Genomic DNA, 21,702 nt, shown 5'->3' with positions numbered 1-21,702 from the left:
CACAAACCATGCTAAGCTAAAAAAATACAGTGAAAACGCCCTCAGCTGAAAAATAGCTTATTAATCAGGATATAAATATTGAGGGCAATTATCAGCAATTTTCAGCAGGTCAATTGTGCTGCTCCGGAGTGGGGTTCTGCTCATGGAAATGAATCATTTCAAAATGATGAATTGATACAAGGAGGATTTACTAAAAATACAGGAGCAAAGTTGTTCCTTTTGGCTTCAGTGTTCAGAAATACTTTGGTGGGGGTTGGTAAAAGTAAAAACATAGGGGACCAAAAAGTTGTGGACCTTTAAAAGACTATGACATAAAAAGTTTCTCTAAGGATGAAACCAGGGCCCTGGATGAGACCGGGAACTTCATTTTGGGAGCACCCTGCGGGGGTGCACTCCAACTTTGGAGGTGACGCGTATGTAGGGCTGTTAAGACCCCCTTTTCAGCATTGCTGTCACCCAAAGACCCCATATTTACGAACACATGCTCTGTCACCCGAAAACCCCCTATTTTACTTATTTTTCCATTTGATCACCCAAAGACCTGAGTTCAATTTGAACAGCAACTCAGTTTCATTTTCACTGATTTTGTTACTTATTTTGAAAATAAAATGAATTTTGAAGCCATTTAGAACTAGAAATTTGATTTTCGAGGTTTTTGTGGCGTTGTTTCGGCTCTCATCCAAAGATTCCATTTAAAAAAAGGTCTCACCCAATGACCCCATATTTTTTACATTTTGCTCTCACCGAATGCCAAAAATCATGCTCTCACCCAATGACCCCATATTTTTTGATTTTGCTCTCACCGAATCATGCGGCTCCTTAGTGCGAAAGTCAGTGCCAGCCCTATTTCATATTGGAGTGCCCCCCGGGGGCACTTTAGCGGAATGATTGTCAAATTTAGCCCCAGCCCTTGGAAAATATCCGAAGTGTTGATAAAATGTAAACAGGCGGGCATTTACAATGTCGCAACAGCCCCAGGGGCCGGGCCCAGGGAGGCCACTCAAGTATGATAGTCTACGCATGCGTGACCAAATTTTCTTTAAAGGCCTAAACGAGTTTTACCCTATACCACCAAATTTAGGCCCTTAATCATAAGGTAATTTAATATAAAATTTACCCCCTAATGAGTTTTTTGGCTACAGTAAAAATGAAAAAATATACCCTTTTTGGATTCGTAATGTGCCAAAAATTTGAAAAGGTACCCTAAACAAGTTGTTCAGTTTCAGAAAACTATTCTTGAAAATCAGTGTTTGTTAGACCTAAATGCGTCACTCGCGTAGGCTTGCATGCCTTGCCTAAAGGGCGCACACCACCAAATCAATGCGCCATTTGTGTAACCCTAATGAGTTCCGGTAAAAACAGAATCATTTTTGAGGTAGTTTGTGCCTCTCTGTGGATTTGTAATCAAAAAGAGAAGCATGTTATAGCTTAAATAAAAGATTGAGACCTATACATGAACTTGGATCGCCCAAAAAGTTGCAAAACACAATTTTTGAATGAAGTAGGCCCGCGGATTGAAAAATGGCCAGAAACGGGTTTTCAGGGTATAGAAGGGGTCGAAAATGGTCATGGTGCTGGTTAAGCGCCCATATCTCGAAAATTAATCACAAGACTACCCGTACATTGAAACATATATTAAATTTTCATCGGTTTGCAATCGATTGGTAGTACTTTTGTAGTCAAATTGTTGCCGAAAAGGCCTAAAATCGCGCAAAGAAAAGGCGTGTTTTCACGTGCGTTTTAATGGGACGCTGAATTGGTGGTGTGCGCCCTAAAAACACACCCCTTGGTCACGCATGCGTACAGACCATTATTATGTGCCAAAATAATGCGTCTGAAAGACCAACCCTGAAAGAATTCACGAACACTCCATAAATACATGGATAGACAATGGAATGTTACTTTTGTGAAACTAAATTTAGCCATTTTCAATAATATCGACGAACTGGATTGGAAAAGAGTTAGGAAAGGGTGTATTTCTCAATCTGTTTTATCTCAAAGTATCGTAAATTTTCTCCAGAACTAGAAAGTTTCATTGTTTCAGTTTTCCATAATTATTGTTGGCAAGCTTTGCAAAAACATTAAAATGTGTCAAAATTTCACAAGTTATTTATTTATTTATTTATTTGTTTATTTATTTATTTATTTATTTATTTATTTATTTATTTATTTATTTATTTATTTATTTATTTATTTATTTATATACTTATTTATTTATTTATTTATATTTATTTATTTATTTATTTATTTATTTATTTATTTATTTATTTATTTATTTATTTATTTATTTATTTATTTATTTATTTATTTATTTAGTTAGTTAGTTAGACCCTTTTTATACTAGTAGTAGTATCAATTTTTTGTTTATTTGATTATTTGTTTATTAATTTATGATTTCAAATGTCATTGTACGCATATAATTGGGGTGACTGAGTTGGGAATTTAAAGTTCATCATCTCCTTGGAAAAATTCCATATGAATTATTATGCATCATCATCATGACATGATGAACTTCAATGAATAAATTCACATGACTACGAGCATAAGTTTTTTACACAGATTTGGGTAAGTCTACTTTTTCTGCTGTACTGTTGTACAAGTAGACTGACTTCAAGTCTTTTATTTGTGTTGTCACGTTGTACACAATCATGATGTGGTGCATTTGGTTGGTTTTCATCAGTGAGTCAATCCAATTTCCTTACGGAAGACACCGACGCGAATTACACCAAAACGAGGCTATTAAAAGTCGACGACCGGCGACCTCGTCTGTTGTGGCGAATCCTTCCGTCTTTATTTCACTGTAAATTGTACGATATATTTATGATTCTTGTGTTGACTGAAATCAAGATATTCCCAATGACGTGATTTCTGGAAATATTACATTTAAAAGGGATTTCTCCCTCCAAGTAAGTCAATATAATACATTTTCACAGTGTGTTTTTGTGTTGTGAAGTTCCCCGTTGTTTGTTGCATGCATATCATGCATGTTGTTTTTGTGTACATAATATTTGTGCTATTTTATAACAATATGTACATTGTACATGTACATTTACATGTATAATTAACACTTCATGTTTATTGTCCTGTAACTTCTTTGTTCCCTGTAGGTTAGTTCGTCTAGACGCTATCCTTTACTTGGTTTGAGAACTTTTATTGTGAGTTTGTGTTTACTGTTACTTTACATGGTTTAACTATTGCTATTAATTTTTGTGTTTAATATTATTTTTTCCAGATTTTTTACAAATAGGAGGTGGTGCAATAATTATTTATGACATGTGATGTGTACCCCCGGGGGTGGTGAATTATAGGGGAGGGGCAAAGATTTTTTGGCAGGGCAAAAGGGGGGCAAGCATTTTTGGCATGTCGAAAGAGGGGGGGTCAAGCGATTTATGGCAGGTCGAAACTAAGGGGGGGGGGCAAGCGATTTTTGGCACAGATATTTTGGGCACCGTTTCTATTCTGTCAGTCGGACATCCGGGCATGAGCCGGCTGACAATAGCACCGGAGTGAAAACAACATTTGCATTCACTGAACTCTGGAGTGTATCACAAGATATCACACTACTGTAAATAAAAATATGCGATAAGTTGTTTTCACTCCAATGCATGAATGGATGTGACGTGGTCCCGACCGAGAGAATATTACGCCCTTAAAAGGTGTAGGAAAACATTAGGAACATGTTCAAATATGCAAAATTTCCTGCTCGCTGCATTCGCATTAATATACAATTTAAGGTTTTAAATTTGGATTTCCCAAAATCTTAGTGTGTAAAGGGGGGGGGGCAACGATTTTTTTGGCACGTGGAAAGGGGGGGCAAAGGGTTTTTTTGGCACATCAAAAGGGGGGGGGGCAAAGATTTTTGGCACGGCCAAAGGGGAGTGCAAGCGATTTTTGGCATGTTGAGAATTCACCACCCCGGGGTACACATAATTATTGCACAACCCCTTAAGCGTACTGCCAGTTAGTACTAGCCGTCCAGCGCATATTCCAAAGGTCCTATTGCTATGTACACGCTTGACATCGCACGTGTATGCGATGGTTAAAACACATATTAGGTCCTGTTAGGTGTTTAATTGTATAATATAGTGTTATGATAAGGCCGGCATAAATAAGGAATTTATACGTTATGCCTGCATGATTGGTCATGCACCCGAAAAATTCGCCATCTTTCTTTTACGGTGGATTGGCTAGCATTCCGGCATGTCAATTTAAGCTTCCTGAAAACACTATTGTAAATAACATAATTATGAAACCACAAATTTGCAGACTCAGTACACCGGTCGATCTTACCGTTTCCGATGTTGATTAAGATACTTCTTGCATCGATCCCGAGATGCGGAAAAAACCAATAGTCATTTTGTCCCACATAAATGAATAAATAACAAAAAACCCCCCGATCCCCCGAGTGGACTCACCCATTCGGTGACGTCACACACGATAATCACCCCTTATCCTCCTTGGTTTCTAGATGAGATAGACGTGTGGATTTTTCTTTACCAACGCTAAGTATCATTACGAACCAAAGGATTTGAGATATACAGTTTGTTTGTTACACTGAGGTAAAAACCAACCAGTATAGTCGCTAGGGAGATAGTTTTGACGACATTTTTCGCTAGAAAAGTGACAAAACGATCCAAAAACTTAGCTTGTATGTGTGTTTCCGTTCATATCACGGGACACATTTTCAAAATGGCCGCCCTTAGGGCGCCATTTTATTTTTGTTCTCACGTAAAACAACTATAACAGACTAGTAAGTTACAATAGATGTTTGTACAGTACTGTGTATACATGTATGGTGAGTGATTATCGCTATGTTTATGGTGTGCTCTATCGTTATATCTTTCAGTACGCGTCTGATGACGCCTTGAGTTACTGCTAAGAGTTCGGTGGGTTTCGAAGGACCAGCCTGACAAATCTTCCCCAAAAGGTTTTCAGTTTTTCATCCCTTTGTATATAGATTTTTATATCATACCACTACATCAGCGTCAGCCACTGTGCGTGTGGGTCTGTTTATTGGGCTTGAGCTTGTGTTCGGGGGTAGTGCTGTACGCTCCCGATTACTACAATGTCTAGGCCTTGTCAATCATGCCTTCCTTGTACCAGAGTGGGACCCGCATCCACTCTGCTACTCCCACAGGGCTTGCTCTACATCAAATAAGTGTGCTTCCTTTTGCATAGGCTTATCGGACATCCACTTCGAGGATGTAGAAAGTAGCGCTCGTTAGGTCTTCGACACAGACAGAAGACGAAGACTAAGAAACAGAGGCCTACAGGTAAGATTGATATGGTAGGTACTAGCGAGGCAGGCAAGGGCCACGCTAAAGGTAACCTCTGGGGCTCCGGTCCCGGGCAAGCAGGCGGACCCTCCGGGGACTGCTAGAGAGCCCGAAGGCCTAGCAGCCAGCGAAAGCACTGACTTTACGCCTAAGCTAGTAGCAGGCAGCAGGCGGTACTTGCCCTAACAGGCGAGTACCAGTCTACCAGTGAGATCTCTAGCGAGCTTCTTGCAGGTGGACACCCGTCTATTGCTGGCGAACGAGCGGGTCTAGCACCCGCGGAAGTAGCCGGCGACGGACAGTATGCCAAGGGTACCCGGCTTGCCTGGGTTGAATCCTAGCATACAGCGTGCAGCGGACTTGCCTCGGCCGGTCTGTAGCACGCAGCGTGCCAGTGGAACCCGGGCTTGCCTGGGTTGATCCACGGCACGCAGCACGCCTTTCGCTCCCGCAAGGGTCGAATGAAAACGTGCATGGGTTTAGCAGAGACGATACCGGGCTAACGCTTCAGGTGTAGTCTTAGCAGAACCAACTGGGGTTGTCACACGGCAGCGTTCCATGGTGGGACCGCCGAGTGCTTCCCTGGGCCTTGGAATGGCTGCCGGCTGTCCTCCGGGACTGGCTAGCGGCTATACCGGGGCTGGGCTCGCAGTCTCGCACGGGACAGCGACCCAAGTGCAAACAGTGGCAGCTACCGAGACGAGCTACGGCTTGACTTCAGTGGTAGCCACTATGCACGCGCCCATAGCTGCCGTGAGTGGTCCGCCACACACAGCGACCTTGGGCGAGGCTCAAGAGGTTAGGGTAGGTAGTTTGAACAGCCTGGCTGATCAACAACCCACTTATGTCCTCGAGAGCCAGCAGAGCGTGGGTGATCCATTACAGTCAATGGGTCAATTACCCTCTTATGATCGATCACTATCTATTCAGCGGAGCATGGCTCCATTGATTGATACTGCCTATTCAGGTAGCGAGGTGACTGATCGAGGGTATACACGCCAGCTACCCGTGATACTAGGCAAGCTCCTTTTAGCCAAGGGACAGCCAGTATGGCGGGTACCCATACACACGGCTTGATCCTCTAGCGGGGCGCTGTGAGGCATGGGTACAGTGGTACGCAGCCGGGAGCCCTACCGGGCACCTACGCTACAACCACGCAGGTACCGCAGTACTTGCGTCCTGGTTACCACAGTCTCTGTGGCAACAGGGGGAGGCGGTACTGGTACTGCTTCCATGGGGTTTCCCTGGTGGCGGATCCTTTCAGGGTCAGCTACCAACAGGGTATGCCCGTGGTATCCGCCGCAGGGTGGTTTCTTCCACGGTCTTCCACCGTGGCAAGTGCCGCCTAGCGTTGGGCAAGCCGTACCACCAGTTGTTACCCAACCCGGCGGCGAGTGGCTAACCCTGATACAGCTCAGGGTAGGCCGCACACTGCTATGGCTAGGGCGACAGCAGCGAGAGCGTCAGCGGATCCCGGGGTGCTATAGCTAGCATCTCGGGGTCTAGCGGGAGTACTCCCTCTTCTGCTGGTGTTCAGTTGGCTAGCCACACGGTGGCGACACCTCCCTGTCCACCTTCAGATGCCCGTCGTCAGACCTCTTCCTCATCAGAGAGTGAGTCAGAGTCTGAAGGCGCGGGAAAGGAGTCGGAAGATGAAACCAGTAGCGACTCACAGTCTGTTGAGACTGTGCAGCTAGCTTCAGGTATCCTTCCCCGCTTCCCGTGAGGAACTTCGCTAGCAATGGTCTGCCTGCGGACACCGCTGAGGTGATGAGCCGTGTGGCCCAAGGTTTGGGCCTGGCTTTCTCTCAGGAGGAGTCCGTTCAGGAGGACCAGGGCATCTTTTCAGTAGGATGCCCAGCTAAGCGCGTCCACACAAGGGTCGCCCGCACTTGCATTCCCGGCGGACCTCAAGGGTAGGTTTCAGTGGGCTGTCAGGCTCGCTGGAGCTTGACGCCGCGTGCTTGCACGCTTCCACTGCGTGTTTCGCAGGAGGACTACTGAAACCTACCTCAGGGTCCCTGACATGGATCCAGACGTTGCCAGCGCCTGCCGCTGGCGGCTAAGGCGCGGGTCGTTCTCCCCAGTGGGAGGAGGAGCTAAAGCTCATCGATAAGCGAGCACGCCGCTTATCAGAGTCTCTAGCGTCCGCTACCACGCTTGCCGAGCACCTCGGTAGGAAGGTAGCGAACGACCACGGGCAACGCCGAACTCTTCCGCGAGGTTAATCTGTTAGCGGTGCTAACAGCTAACCTCAACGAGAGTTCTATGGGCCTAGCCCATAGGATGTCATCTCGCCGCCGGGAGAATGCCTGTCTGTCCCTCCAGTCAACTTACGGCTCCGACTTTGCTGATGCAATGAAGAAGTCAGACTCGGTGGGACAGGGGCTACTCTTTGGACAGGCCTTTTGCGCTTCGGTTGAGGACCGGACAAAGAAGGCCACCAATGAGAGCACTCTGAAGAAGTCAGAGGCTGCCCTGACCAAGGGAAGGGCAGTAAAGCTAAGAAGAAGCACAAGAAGAAGAAGTCTTCTAAGCGTTCTTCAGCGCCAGCTCCGGCTTCAGCAGGACGCCAGCACCACAGACTACACCCGAGCCCGAGGCTACTCCAGCACCTCCCAAAAGACTGGGAAGCGCAAGAGTAGTGCTGGACCAGATGGCAAGCCCCTAAGAAGAGCCGTTCTTCTAAGGGTGGCAAACCAGATCGGTCCTGAGGGCACGGCGGTCGACAGTCCATGCCGGCAGGCCTTGACTTCCCACAGGGATTCCCCTGTGGGCGGCCGCTGTGCATTACGCCCAGAGATGGCATGCCATCTCACCGGGCGCCTGGGTATTGTCAGTGGTCAGTGGGGTTACAGGCTGGAATTTACCAGCCACCCTCGTGCGCCTGCACAATTCAGAGGTCCACGGTAGTGCCGCCAGACGGCCCCCAGCGTCGGGCACTACTGTCAGAGGTCACTCAGCTTCTCACGGCAAGCGATTGTCCCGGTCTACCCCCTTTCACCAAGGGTTTTTGGAGCACGCTTTTTCTGGCTCCAAAGAAGACCGGCGACTGGAGGTTCATTCTGAACCTCAAGCCGTTGAACGAGTTCATCAGGCCCAAGAGGTTCAGAATGGAGACTCTCGCTTCGGTGCTAGCCTGCCCCATCAAGGGTATGTGGGCGGCATCGCTAGATCTCTCGCACGCATATCGGCATGTTCCGATCGCACCTCAAGATCAGAGGTTTCTACGCTTCAAGGTACAGGGTCAAACTTACCAGTTTCGATGCCTGCCATTCGCTTGTCCACCTCCCCAGAGTGTTTACACTCCTGGTCAGGGCGGTGGCAGCGTACCTGAAGCGCAGGGGAGTCAACATGTGTTGCTACCTGGACGATTGGTTCATTTACGGACGCACCCCACTGGAGACACAGTGTCTCGTGGAGTTAGTAGTCCGTACGGTGCGGGACCTGGGATTTCTGATCAACGTCAAGAAATCCAATTTGGTCCCGAGGCAGACACCACTATTCTTAGGGGCCCAGATCAACCTCAAGGAGGGGGTCGCGGCGCCCTCACCCGAGAGGGTGACGCACATGGCGAGGTGTGCCCGACTCTTGGCGAGTCAGAGGGAGCACCCGCTGTGGCATGGATGAAGGTTTTGTGCCTTATGGCCAGTACGGTAGCCCTCGTACCGTACTCCCGCTTCCACATGAGGCCTATACAACTACACCTTTTTGCCTTTTACAGGCCCAGTCGTCACCCAATATCCTCGCGGTTCCGATGTCGGAGATCGCGCGAGAGAACTCTGGTGGTGGACCCATCAGCCCAATTTGACTCAAGGTGTCAGGTTCCTGCACCAGCGGTGCGTCCACGTAGTGACGACCGACGCGTCAAAACTGGGCTGGGGGGGCCACATCCACGGGGACTCAGTCTCGGGCCTATGGTCGGCCACGGAGACGGAGTTCCATATCAACCTTCTCGAACTTTGGGCAGTGGAGAGAACTCTCCAGCATTTCGAGAAGGTGATCGTGGATCTCATATCGTTGTCCAAGCGGACAACACAACCGTGGTGGCCTACCTCAACAGACAAGGGGGCACAAGGTCACCACGGTTGTGCCTGCACGCACTTTCGCCTGATAGGGTGGTGCAAGGCCAGGCAGATTACGTTGAGAGCGATGCACATAGCGGAGTCACCAACATCCTCGCGGACGATCTGTCACGAGGAAAGGTGTCGGGACCTACAGAATGGTCCCTTGCTCCGCAGGTCGCCCAGACGATCTTCGAGGTGATGTACCACCCCTCGATAGATTTGTTCGCATCTCATCGCAATCATCAGCTGCCGGTGTACTGCTCGAGGGTCGCAGACCCACAGGCATTCGCCGTGGACGCTCTGTCCGTGAGACTGGGGAGGAATGACTGCTTACGCTTTCCCCGATCTCGCTACTCGCAAGGGTGGTGACCAAGATCGGGAGGGAGGATTGCAACGTCATTCTGATAGCACCGTTCTGGCGAAACACCTGTGGTTTCGACCGATGGTGGATCTACTAGCGGCACAGCCGCGAGTACTCCCCGAGTTACCAAATCTACTCCGGATGCCCGGGAGAGGTACCAAGTCTACCACTAGAGCACCTGCAGTTAGCTGCATGGCCCTTATCAGGAACGTGCGGCGGAGGGAGGCTTTTCATCAGAAGCTGCTTCTTCATCGCCGGGGTAGACGAGAGTCTACCCTCCGTCACGTATAGTCAGCGCTTTGGCTCCCTACTACGCATGGTGCGATGAGAGAAATACATCTCCCACTAGAGCCTCTGTGCCTCTAGTGGCAGATTTTCTGACAGAAAAGTTCAGGTCAGGACTTCAGCAGGCAACGATAGCCAACTATAAGTCAGCCATTCTCTCGATTCATCGAGGATTCAAGACGGGTCGACTATCAATTCAGATGGGTCCCTAAGTCTTCTTCTCGACGGTATGTTCAACGCGCCCGCCGAAAGGAAGGTGGTCCCTCCATGGGACCTCAACACAGTCTTGGAGTATATTAAGGGTCCCCTTTTGAGCCCCTGTCAAAAGCGACCCTTAAATACGTCACTCTTAAAGGCGGCCTTTCTTCTGGCGTTGGCTTGGACGGCGCTGCTCAGAGTTGCACGCAGTATCGAAGTCAGCCTCCGTATTTACTAACAACGAAGCGACGCTGTTTCTTCGCCAGGATTTCCTTGCAAAAATGAGCGGTACATTCCGACACTCGCCTCTTCCTCCCCAGTATTGGGCAGGGTTCAATCAATAGCCGAAGACAGGTTGTGGTGCCCGGTGAGGGCGCTACAGCACTACCTTGGCCGAACACAAACCTTAAGAGGGGCTCATGACCGCTTATTTATCACTCGCGCAGAACCGCACGGTCCAGCCGCTAAACAGACTCTGGCACGGTGGCTGGTCCAGGTGTTGGTGGACTCGGGCGGCAAAGACGCCGCCCCAAGGCCCACTCAACCAGATCTATCTCATCTTCGTGGGCCTACCATAGGGGGGTCCCCATAGAAGAGATTTGTCAGGCTGTGTCTTGGAAGAACCCGTCGTCCTTTTCCACGGTTTACTACAAAAGCGTAAACCAACGACCAGGCGATAAGTTCTCCAGGGCCATTCTGCGGAGATAATATGGTGGTTGGGTATCAGGTGTTTTGCGGACAATCAGAATTCCAACATGGTAAGAACCAGTGTTTCTATTTCAACCACTGAACTTTCAGTTCAGGGTTTTTGTCTGTTCACGTAGTCTTTCTGTTTCCCGGCCGTGAGGGGGGGAAATAGTTTGACCTCGCGATTACCATGCTACCCACTCTCCCGATCCTTATCAGATGCTGGCCAATCTTGTACCTCCATCCGTCGGTTACTTGCTAGATCGATCTTTCAGATGTTGATGCAAGAAGTATCTTAATCAACATCGAACGGTAAGATCGACCGGTGTACTGAGTCTAGTCCCAAACAAAAATGTTTGGTAGACTCATAACCGTGCGATCTTACCTTTCCGATGTTGATTATCCGACCCGGCCGCCCCTACAAGTTTGGCCGAGTAGGGGCTGCCCAAGTCGGATAAGGGGTGATTATCGTGTGTGGCGTCACCGAATGGGTGAGTCCACTCGGGGATCGGGGTTTTGTTATTTATTCATTTATGTGGGACAAAATGACTATTGGTTTTTCCGCATCTCGGGATCGATGCAAGAAGTATCTTAATCAACATCGGAAAGGTAAGATCGCACCGGTTATGAGTCTACCAAACATTTTTGTTTGGGACTAAACTTCGATATATGTACAATGTACCGTAAACCGGGGCTACTTTGCCACATTTTTTGGATGTTGTGGTACGCCCTATTTTTATATTTGCATGAATTGTTACATATAGGTGGTTTTATGAAAGCTATATGCCAGTGCATTTTGCATATATAGTATGAAAACCATTGGGGCATTAAGCAAGTTCAACCTTTGATTAAGGCTTCTTTGCCACCCTTTGGGTTTCTAAAATATAACAGGAATGACAAAACACCTCTCTTAACAATCTAGAAGTCAATACATTGGGTGGCAAAGTAGCCCCATGGTACTGATGTGATCTGACCTGAAATAATAAGAACTATTAGTATGGATAACTCTGGAACACCCTTTGAACCGTTTAACTTATAGATTTCATTCTGGTTTGAAGGGTATTCCAGAATTAATCTATAAATCTATTCGAAACTGTCGGCGTAACATATAAATTAGGGTGGCAAAGTTACCCCGATATGGGGTGGCAAAGTAGCCCCCAACACTTCACAAGGCTGTGAGGGTGCAAATCTACAGGTCGAGGGTTTTGATATTTTATCTCAGTAGTAAGGACATAATAAAGTATCAAAGTATACATTGGGTGAATTTGTAAAGTCAGTAGGCCTACTTGCGGCTGTGGGGTCGATATTTCGCAAAATATAAAAAATGTGTAAAAAAAAACCCAAATTTTAAAAATGATTTTCCAAAGTTACTAACCACCATATATGAACTACATATATGTACAGGTATATGGCATCTTAATACTAATTACGGCGTGTCCGTCCGTCCGTCCTCTGTCCGCGCGCTATCACGTTATCACGTTCGCGTCCCGCGAATTACGCGTTCACGCGGTGCACTATCGCGTGCTCGCGCTGCACTATCGCGTGCTCGCGGTGCGCTATCGCTGAGTATCAACGGGAGTGTGCGCGGAGTACAGTCCGCGCATCGGAAAAGCATTTCAGTGTGACTAACAGGTGCATCTCATCGGACCAATAATTATAGGCCTTATTTTCAACACATATTTCAATAAGATACCGAACACGTGCACACACCAAACACGTGCATGTAGACCTATTTTTATGAGAACATGACTATTTCCGGAAGGCCTATGAACCGTTTTTGCGTTCACGTTTCTCGCGATTGATTTCATTACTTTAGTAACGGCCTATATCCACGTCCAGATACTAATTTCGGTTTCTCTAATGGGTAACGAGTTTGGGTAATTAGAAATAGGCCTATCACGAGAAGCGCCCGACCCGAGAACCGCGAAATCTAGTATAATATATTTTCACATGGGCAAATTGGAATCCTTGTGTTATTTTTGTGTATTCTACACTAAAGGCATTTATATCATTTTACCGGTCGGGTGGCAAAGTTACCCCGGTGGTGGCAATGTAGCCCCGGTTTACGGTACTGCAATAATGCATACAAACACGGCAGCTGTTATTCATTTCTGATCTTTCAGAAAATTTGACTCTTACGGCTGTTTGATGCAAAATGTGACTTCCATATCTCCGTTTTCCCTATCAAAACGTCATGTGCTGTTTACAATTTTGCAGGAAATTCACAAGGCATTGTGGAATTGTGTGCAAAAACTGTCGGATGGGCATGAAACTTGTTAGGTATAGTCACTTTTTAGAGTCAAATTTTGGGAATGTAATTTCAGAGTCACCAGGGTCATCTGAGGTCAAATTAGTATAAACTGTCATGAAACTTGGTCTTCAGTCTTCAGTCGGTACTCCAAAATAGCAGCTTTGAAGGCTAAACTAGGAGGTAACTTGCCGATGACCTCTCGGCCGGTGCAGTGCCAACTTAAGGTGCAGAATAAAGAAACTCAGGAGACGGGTGCCATCAAACAGGTGTATAATACAGGAAAAGGTGCTGGTGCGGATGCTGTGCTGCTATTTAGAGACTTCTGAGGCTGGGTGGTGGGCGCATCTCCCTAAGAACTGGGAGTGCTGCCGACGGAACGTCTGGATGGATGGAGCATTGACTGCAACTGAAGGAGTCTGTTCCAGATACGGACTGTCCGTGGATAAAATGAGTATCCATAAGCATCTACTTTTGAACTTGGTTGTTGGTACTTGAAGTTGTGCTTGTTACGGCTTGAAAAAGTTGAACACGGTCTTTTGTGCCTATGTAAATTAGTCATTGTGTAAAGCTGTGTTTATACCCATAGGTTACTCATCATCAGACTGAATCATTGTCGTTAACTGCACAAGTTATGTGTGCAATTCTAGAGAACGTTGACCGACAGAGGGTGTCAATAGGCATACGTGTCGCTTTTGAAAAACAGCGATTCATGCGCATGCTCAGCAGGCAAATACGACGGCGATTTAGTACACTGATCATGCGTGCGATTCAGATTTCTGCAAAAGCGATTGAGTATAAATGCATCTTTAGAAATGACTGGCGATTGTGTGTTCTCAATCTCAAGTGGGTTTACCAAAATTAGTGACCTGACACACATTTGTATTGGTTCGATCAAGCATTGATTTTTTGTACTGGATCGTTCAAGCATCTCCAACAAATTTTTCAGTGTAAGTGCCTCTGGCCCTAGTGGAAGTAAAAACGGATACTATGGCCAGAGTTCTAGGGCTACTCGAGACCTCTAGCTTCGAATTTGCACACGATAGTTTATCATAGTTACGCATTCGATTTTCGGTCGGACACTGGAGGTTATTTATTTTGGAAATATTGTAATTTGGATGAAAGTTATTTCGATGAGTTAACTGTATCTTTTGAGCAAGATTTGCCTATTTTGGACAGTCTAAAATTTTACAGTCTAAATTTTTTATGCAATTACCTGTCGTGATCGGCTGTGTTTACTTCTGAACTTCCATTGCTGAGTGGGCTTAGCCTTTGTTTCTACCCCACATGTATATGACATTTGAAAATTTACCTGTGTAGACTTGTGTAATCAAAGATATAGTCCAAGCAAAATATTTGGTGTCAAACCACATTATTTTATTTGCATAGCAAAATACCGCGGTATCACATGAATTTTCAAAGGTCTATGACCGAAAATTTATGTAAGCCCAAGAAGTAAACTTCCGAATAATATGGTATTCTTTAATTTGATTTATTTGACCAAAATAATAAGTCATGCCTCACAAAAGATAAATGGCTGCAGTAATAGACTACTGATCTGAACTGACTTCATTTGACATGGTAAAGTAGAGTCATTTGATTGATATTTGTAAACAATGTATCAATTTGGCCTTGTTGACCAATCAGCACACTTTTCTTAAAAGTACTTTGGCATTGTAGATGTGAGCGCTATGCTGGTTCTATGCAACAAAAGCAGTTGTGGAGGTTATTTGTTTAACTTTTCGTTCGTGTGTAACCCCGAAATCATAAATAATGGATCCAAAGATGGAAAGAACCCTGGAAGAAAACAGTATTTTAAAGATGAATTGAATACGCTGCGAAATGGATTTTATTGTGAAGAATAGGAAAGACATTCACAGCGCAAGATGCATCATGCACAACATGTGATTTGTAGAAAAAGTACAAGTTTACAACAATACGGTTTTGGGGTGCAAAATACGGTTTTTTTGGTCGTCTATGAGTACGGTACGGAAAACTGGATTTGAAAGTTGGCATGTCTGGCTATGCTCAATGGTCCAAGCTCCTGGCATATTTACAAAATCTGAGATGCAGAAATATAAATGGTGTTCAAATTTGACCCATATTTTGACAGGGAATTAACAATGAAATGAAAAAATTCTGCAGGAGAGTGACTAATGTGAAAAAGGGTGTGTGTGTGTGCATTTGTAAATACCTCAAAACGAGGACCTACATATGGATACACATGACAAACGAGGACACACCTCCGACTGTGGACATCCTCGATCTGCTGGATATAACCAGGACATCGCAAATAACGTAAAAATGCATTTAAAACGGGTCACCTATAGGGGGTATAGGACGGGCCACAGTTGGATTGTACATGTAAATGATCTGGCGTGTCCATGTGTGTGTATGAGGTCCACGGTGTATCGATTAAAAACAGGTGTGTGAGTCTTCGGTTAGATCATATGCAGAATGAGGTCCTCGTTTGGAGGTATCAAGTAGGGGTGTGTGTGTGTGGGAGGACTATACTATGTATTGATCCACAGTTGTTCCTTTACAGGTACACGTCATACATGTATGTGAAAATATTGTCATTCTTCTTTTTTTTTCCTTTTCCCAACCAGGCAAGCTGTATCCATCACAGCACATCTTTTAAATCACATCATGATCCCACCAAAGTAGACCGAGTAACCAATCTTACAAATTATAGAAAAAGAACTTGATTCAACAAGCATCAAATTGCTAGTTTTGTGTCTGGGTTAGTGTAACAAGTTTCAATCATGGCAGATGTGGATCCAGAGACATTACTGGAATGGCTTCAGATGGGCCAGGGAGAGGAGAGGGACATGCAACTGATAGCTTTAGAGCAACTCTGTATGCTGCTTCTTATGTCTGATAATGTGGACAGGTGTTTTGAAAGGTCAGTAGCTTTTTAAAAATTAGTTAAAAATAATGTACTCTCTATGTATCTTCTTTACCCTGTGTAATGCACCGTGGGGCAAGATTTTTTCCACTTTGATTTTGGCATTCCCTGAATAAATTAATCCAGCCCATCCCGAACAATTTTGAACAATGCTACCCGATTTTTTCCCACACCAGACCGGCCGATCCGAACTTCTGCTACCACCATCCCGTTCTAACCTTTCTAGATCCGATCAATTGAAAAACTAAGAATGATGACCAAACATGCATTCAATGCAAATGTACATTGTAATGTGTTTGGATGGAAACATTTGTACTTTTGTGTTATTTATTAAAGATATTATTTTGTGCTGATCCCGGACCAGAAGAACCCCGGTCTGTATGGGTGCGGATCAGGGTTATTGCCCAACTTAGTGAAGAACAGTATTCCATTTAAAAAAATGACAGCATGATACCAGTCAATGTCTGTGCTGACGAAACTAATATTGAAAGAAAAAAAGTTGGACGTGGACAACTAGGTAAAACCACCATTTTGATCATTTTGATTTGCCACATGCATGTAGAGTAGAGACCAATGCCCCTAACATTTATGGGCAAAAGTCCTGATATCGAACGATAAGTATGTGTTTCAGTATTACACTTGGCACCTTCTAAATATAGCTCATGTTAAAACGGCGGAACTCCACAATATTTTAATAAGGGGGGGGGTGGTCCATACAATCATTCCCCATAATACAGGTTTTTGACCAAATTAACCTCATGTTGGGCCATTGTTACTTCAAAAGTGCCAATTTTTGTGCTCTTTGCACGAATTTGTTCCACTTATGCACCATGAGGGATGAGAATTGGTACAAACAGCACATTAATATAATTTGACATTAACATAACTTAACATTAACAATCATAAAAAAGTTCTACAGCACTTTCTACATATATTGTACATGTACATACGTACATCCTGTCCATTCATGTAGGAAGTATTGCTACAGGATATCATCTAAAATAGAGCAACTTCAGGGAAAATCCTTCAAAACAACAATTACAAAAGAAGCATGCACTTGCAGGAAATTAAATGAGGATGGGGAAGTTCAGTTGAAAGAAAGTTTTCTGTAAAATATGGCAATAAACATGTTATGAAGGTCTTTAATGCATCACATGCAATAACTTGAAAACAAGGAAGTGAAATACTAGGATCCAACAAAATGGTTCTCAAGGTGCTGTGTTGTTGAGCAGTTTAATGCAGTTCTATACCATTCCTATAATTGGCTCTTTCCTGCCATTGATGGGGTGATATGCACCAGCTCTAGTGTCATCTGATAGACTGATACCCTCTGAGATGGCTCAACTAGCTTTGTTTACTGCTCCCTTTGCTAGCTATTCGAAGGGTTTCATGGTTTGCAAATGGGCTAGAAGGCAGGATTCCCTCGCTAAGCGTGCGCCTCAGGAAAGCTCGGTCATAAAACGGATGGATTATATGCATCAGTGATACACCCTGCCCAGGATTTTAACAAAAGAAGGCTAGCACAGGAAAGCTGCAGGATGGCGCACACCAGGGTTCCCGTTAAGGGTTTTAAAATGTGCGTCATGTGTGACGCAAGTTTGCTGACAAGATTGAAAAAACTTGCGTCCAGACAGATTTTTGTGCGTCCATCTGAAATTCACGATCAATCATACCGGAAACGCATACGGCAACCCCTCGTTGCTAACACACGTACCCCGCGTCTACCTCATCAAATGTTGATTGTTAAAATAAAATTTTCGCCGTGATATTCCACCTCCAGTCGCAATGATAATTTTTCTCATTTCTGCATCAGTTTTTGTCCAAAAGATGGTCCGAAACAGCTGCAAAAACATGCGCAAAGTCTGTCAATCTTTAGCAAATTTTCGTACTTTTACTTCCGGTTTTACTTTTACTTGATCCACGTGTTGTTGATGATGCTATAAAAGCTAAAACACGCTACCACAAATAATACAAAAAAGGTTATCATTTGGATTTTGTCTTTAAAATTGCTTTTATTCATCGTAACAATAATACTAATAAAGGAAACGAGATTATTTATGAAAAATAAACTTAAAATATTAAAAACTGAATATTGTCAGGTTGTGATAAATAACTAAATAAACATTAACTGCACGTCGTCAGTTCAGCATGCTTTGTAAACAAACAATTGCATCAATTGGGACTTTCCCCATCAAACAGCTATCGCGACGGAAAGCATGCAAAAAGTGCACGATTTCCCGACGTTGCATTTACAAATATTGCAGAATTTACTTCAATTCTTAGCAGGTTGGTCAAAATTTTGGGGCTTTTATTATCGTAAAAATAAAACAATTTCTTATTTTTATCATCAATTAATGATTAAATTTCGAAGTTTTGTCTGCGTCCACATGGACGCAAAATACTTGATTAGCCATGTGAACTTGCGTCCAAATTTGTAAAATACGCGTCTGGACGCAATGACGCACACTAACGGGAAGCCTGGCGCACACCTTCCTGTGTAAGGGAATTTCAATATGAGCCCTTAAAACTTTTGATTTGGAGTATCTATTTCATGTATTTTGTTGGTATCAAAAGCTTTGTGTGCTTCCAGAGGTCATCTAAGATTTTTTTAAACAAAGATGTAGGAGATTTCTCACTTGCCCACTATTTATAGCCAATTTACATGTAACTAACTTCCTGTTTACCATTCATCATGACCATTTTACTGAAACTATCAGGAAATGTTTATTATGACCATAGATTGGATGAAGTGGTATTTCAAAAAAATATTCTCATCAATGTAATTACTGAAAGTTTGTCTGACAGGAAATAGGAATTATACTTCCAGATCACAACAAAGATGTTGTGTTTTACTCAAAATGTTCAAGTTGTTCCTCAAGCTGTAAATTGGTGATTATAAATTAAATATTGATTGCTTTTTAATTTAATTTTTTTAGAGCATTGATTTTTTCCCCTTTTCTTTCAAAGAACATGTGGAGTAATCAAGGTTTAAACATTACTGGCACAAACACTCGGGTACACCCCATCATGTACACACCTAGTTGACACAAACATACGCATGTAACACATATGTAGTTTACATGTACGTACACATGCACACAAAGTCATAATGTCCTAGGACTAATGTTCACAAGTTGATAGACTTAAAATTTGAATTGATAAAAATGACTCAATTTTGTTCCAATTGATACAAGTGTGTTGTTCCTCTCCAAATCACTAAGTTTTCTCTCCAGCACTGTCCTGCACAGTAGTTAATATCTTGGATGCAACTGACCTCAATCAATGTGCTAGATGAAATATTTTAAATTCAGGCCAAGTGTGTTGCGATGTGAAGAATTAACAGTTTTCACGCCATGCTGTAGCCAGCCACTTGGCAGTGATGGATCAATCTTGCAGTTGGCCATCATTTTCCATTGATCATGACTATTAAGTGCCTTATGTTCAACATGTTGAAAATATCAGTTGTGACAGATTTTACACAAGCTACAAAGCATCGTTATAAAGTAAAGTAGGATCTCATGCATACTATTCATACAGAATACTAGCAGGAGACTAATTGCTACAACTTCAAGTATCATAACGATATAGGCCTATTGTTTTGTCAGACTCTAGTAACAGCTGTTTCACTGTTTCTGTAGTGTTTGGTCCAATCAATGGGGTAATTAGCTATTTTATAATCATGATAATACAACATGGATATATTCTTATAAACATTGGGTCAAATAAATGAGTAACATTTTATATATCTTTGATCAAAGTCTTTGTGTATAGGTATTACATTTACTCATGGGCAATGAAGGGCCAATCAGGGACGAATACATAACATGTACCAGTATACATGTACACTTTGTTTAGCTATGTTTACTGTGCACTTTGTTTATAGCACTCAAGGGTCAACAACAGGCTGCCTACATGTAGATTGAAAATCCCTGGCCCCGAACAATGTGGTTTTTAATTTCTTCATATGTAAGACCCTTAAAGAAATATGGTCTATGAATTTATGTTTTTCAATCAATATTGGTTTGGGAAAAAAGCCATGGGTTGCAATTCAGCTTGCATTCACAACACAATATGTATGTTACAAAATTCGGATTTTTTTTCAGATTATTCTAAGCTTCTTTAAATTCAAAGTGTGAGGATCTGGGAAGAAAAGATATTAGTTTTGTCAGCAATTTCAGGAAGGTGACAAGCAGGTGTATCATGTATACATTTTGTAAACTTTTTTGGGTTTGGGAAAAAATAGCACCTTTTGAAATTATGGAGGAAAAAAAACCCAAACATGTTAACTCCATAGAAGAGTGAACATCTTGAAAATTAAGGTATGGCAAAATATTGCTTTTGTAAAATATATACTTCTGGTGACAGGAAGATAACTACCATGTTTAAGTATTTTCATTAGTTGTATTAAAAAGTACCATTCTCCCAATGAGAATATCTAACCCGGGATCTAAACTAGTATGTACTGGACGAGAGACAAAAGCAAGCAAAACCCTGTAAACTTTGCAAGCAAAACTGTACCTTACAAGAGAATGTGATGGCAAAATTATGTTTGGGCATAGCCTGTTATTAATAGCGCATACATAGTACACATGCAATGAAGACGTAACTTTGAACTCTAACAGTAGATGTGGTTAGCGAGTCACCATGTATATTAATCCACTGTTGCAACCCAGGTGACTCATCCATAGCAATAGTGTGTCAGTCAACATCAACACTAGATTAGAGATATTGCCAGAGTTTGTAAATTTCACATCATTATCATACTAAATATAAAATTCCCTGGTACAAATTGCATAAATTATTAATTTGTGTGTTACCCATTGGTATGGGTGTACATGTAGGGCCTGTATACACAGATCAGGAATTTCATTAATGTTTGTATATGAATTAAATCTGTGCATGTATATCATATTAAATTTTGCATATTTTGTTTCGCTTACATTTACTATGCTGAATTAAACATATTATGCATCCATTTAAAAAAAATCTAAAGCCAACATCTGGTGGCTTAAAAAACAAACCAATTCCATTATTTTGATGCTATAGTATAATCAGGTCTGCATTAATTAAAGTACACACTTACATGACTGACTGATGTACAGGGTTATAGTCACGCCGGTCGGCGCCGGCCGGGGGGTAGCCGACACGGACCGGCGCCGACCTGCGCTAAAAATAAAAAATAAAATAAAAAAAAACAAAATTCAATTTTTTTTTCCACAAATGATTTATTCATCATAAAAAACAAACATTTTTTGGGGGTATACCCTATCCTATTCCCTGATCCCGAAAAAGATTGTGCCCGAGCCAGCGTTCTAATTGGATAGTAAAATTAGCCGGCACTCAACTTGGTCTAGCTATAACCCTGTAGATGTACCACCGCCAAGCAATGGCAATTCCAAAAATAAGATTGATATCCAAATTAGAGGGGGGGGGGGTGGCATCCCTGGAATCGAGTCTCAAGATTAAAAAAAAAAGACCAAATTTTTTATGATCACAAACAGTAACACACACAAAAAAATGAGACAAAACATAATATATTATCTATATGAATTTCTCAAATTGTTTTATTTTTATATAAAATTTGTGTATTTAAATTCCTCGACTCAGAAAATTTAGGGCTCTACACTCTACATTGTACACTTCTGAATGTTGTACATTTACAAAACTTTTAT

At 43.2% G+C, this 21,702-nt stretch overlaps 1 protein-coding gene across 1 annotated transcript in view; it reads left to right on the top strand.

The window, feature by feature from the left end:
- The first annotated feature begins 2,724 nt into the window (after positions 1-2,724).
- LOC140152154 (E3 ubiquitin-protein ligase HECTD1-like) overlaps positions 2,725-21,702 on the top strand; it is a 53,815-nt gene continuing 34,837 nt past the window's right edge. Inside the window, 2 exon segments of the mRNA XM_072174454.1 lie at positions 2,725-2,906; positions 15,732-16,027. Coding sequence (XP_072030555.1) covers positions 15,888-16,027 — 140 coding nt within the window. The 5' untranslated portion in view covers positions 2,725-2,906; positions 15,732-15,887.

This window comes from Amphiura filiformis, chromosome 5, assembly GCF_039555335.1.
Source record: "Amphiura filiformis chromosome 5, Afil_fr2py, whole genome shotgun sequence".
Taxonomy (NCBI): domain Eukaryota; kingdom Metazoa; phylum Echinodermata; class Ophiuroidea; order Amphilepidida; family Amphiuridae; genus Amphiura; species Amphiura filiformis.
The sequence above is the reverse complement of the archived record's forward strand: the minus strand, read 5'-3'. Positions and strand labels throughout refer to the sequence as shown.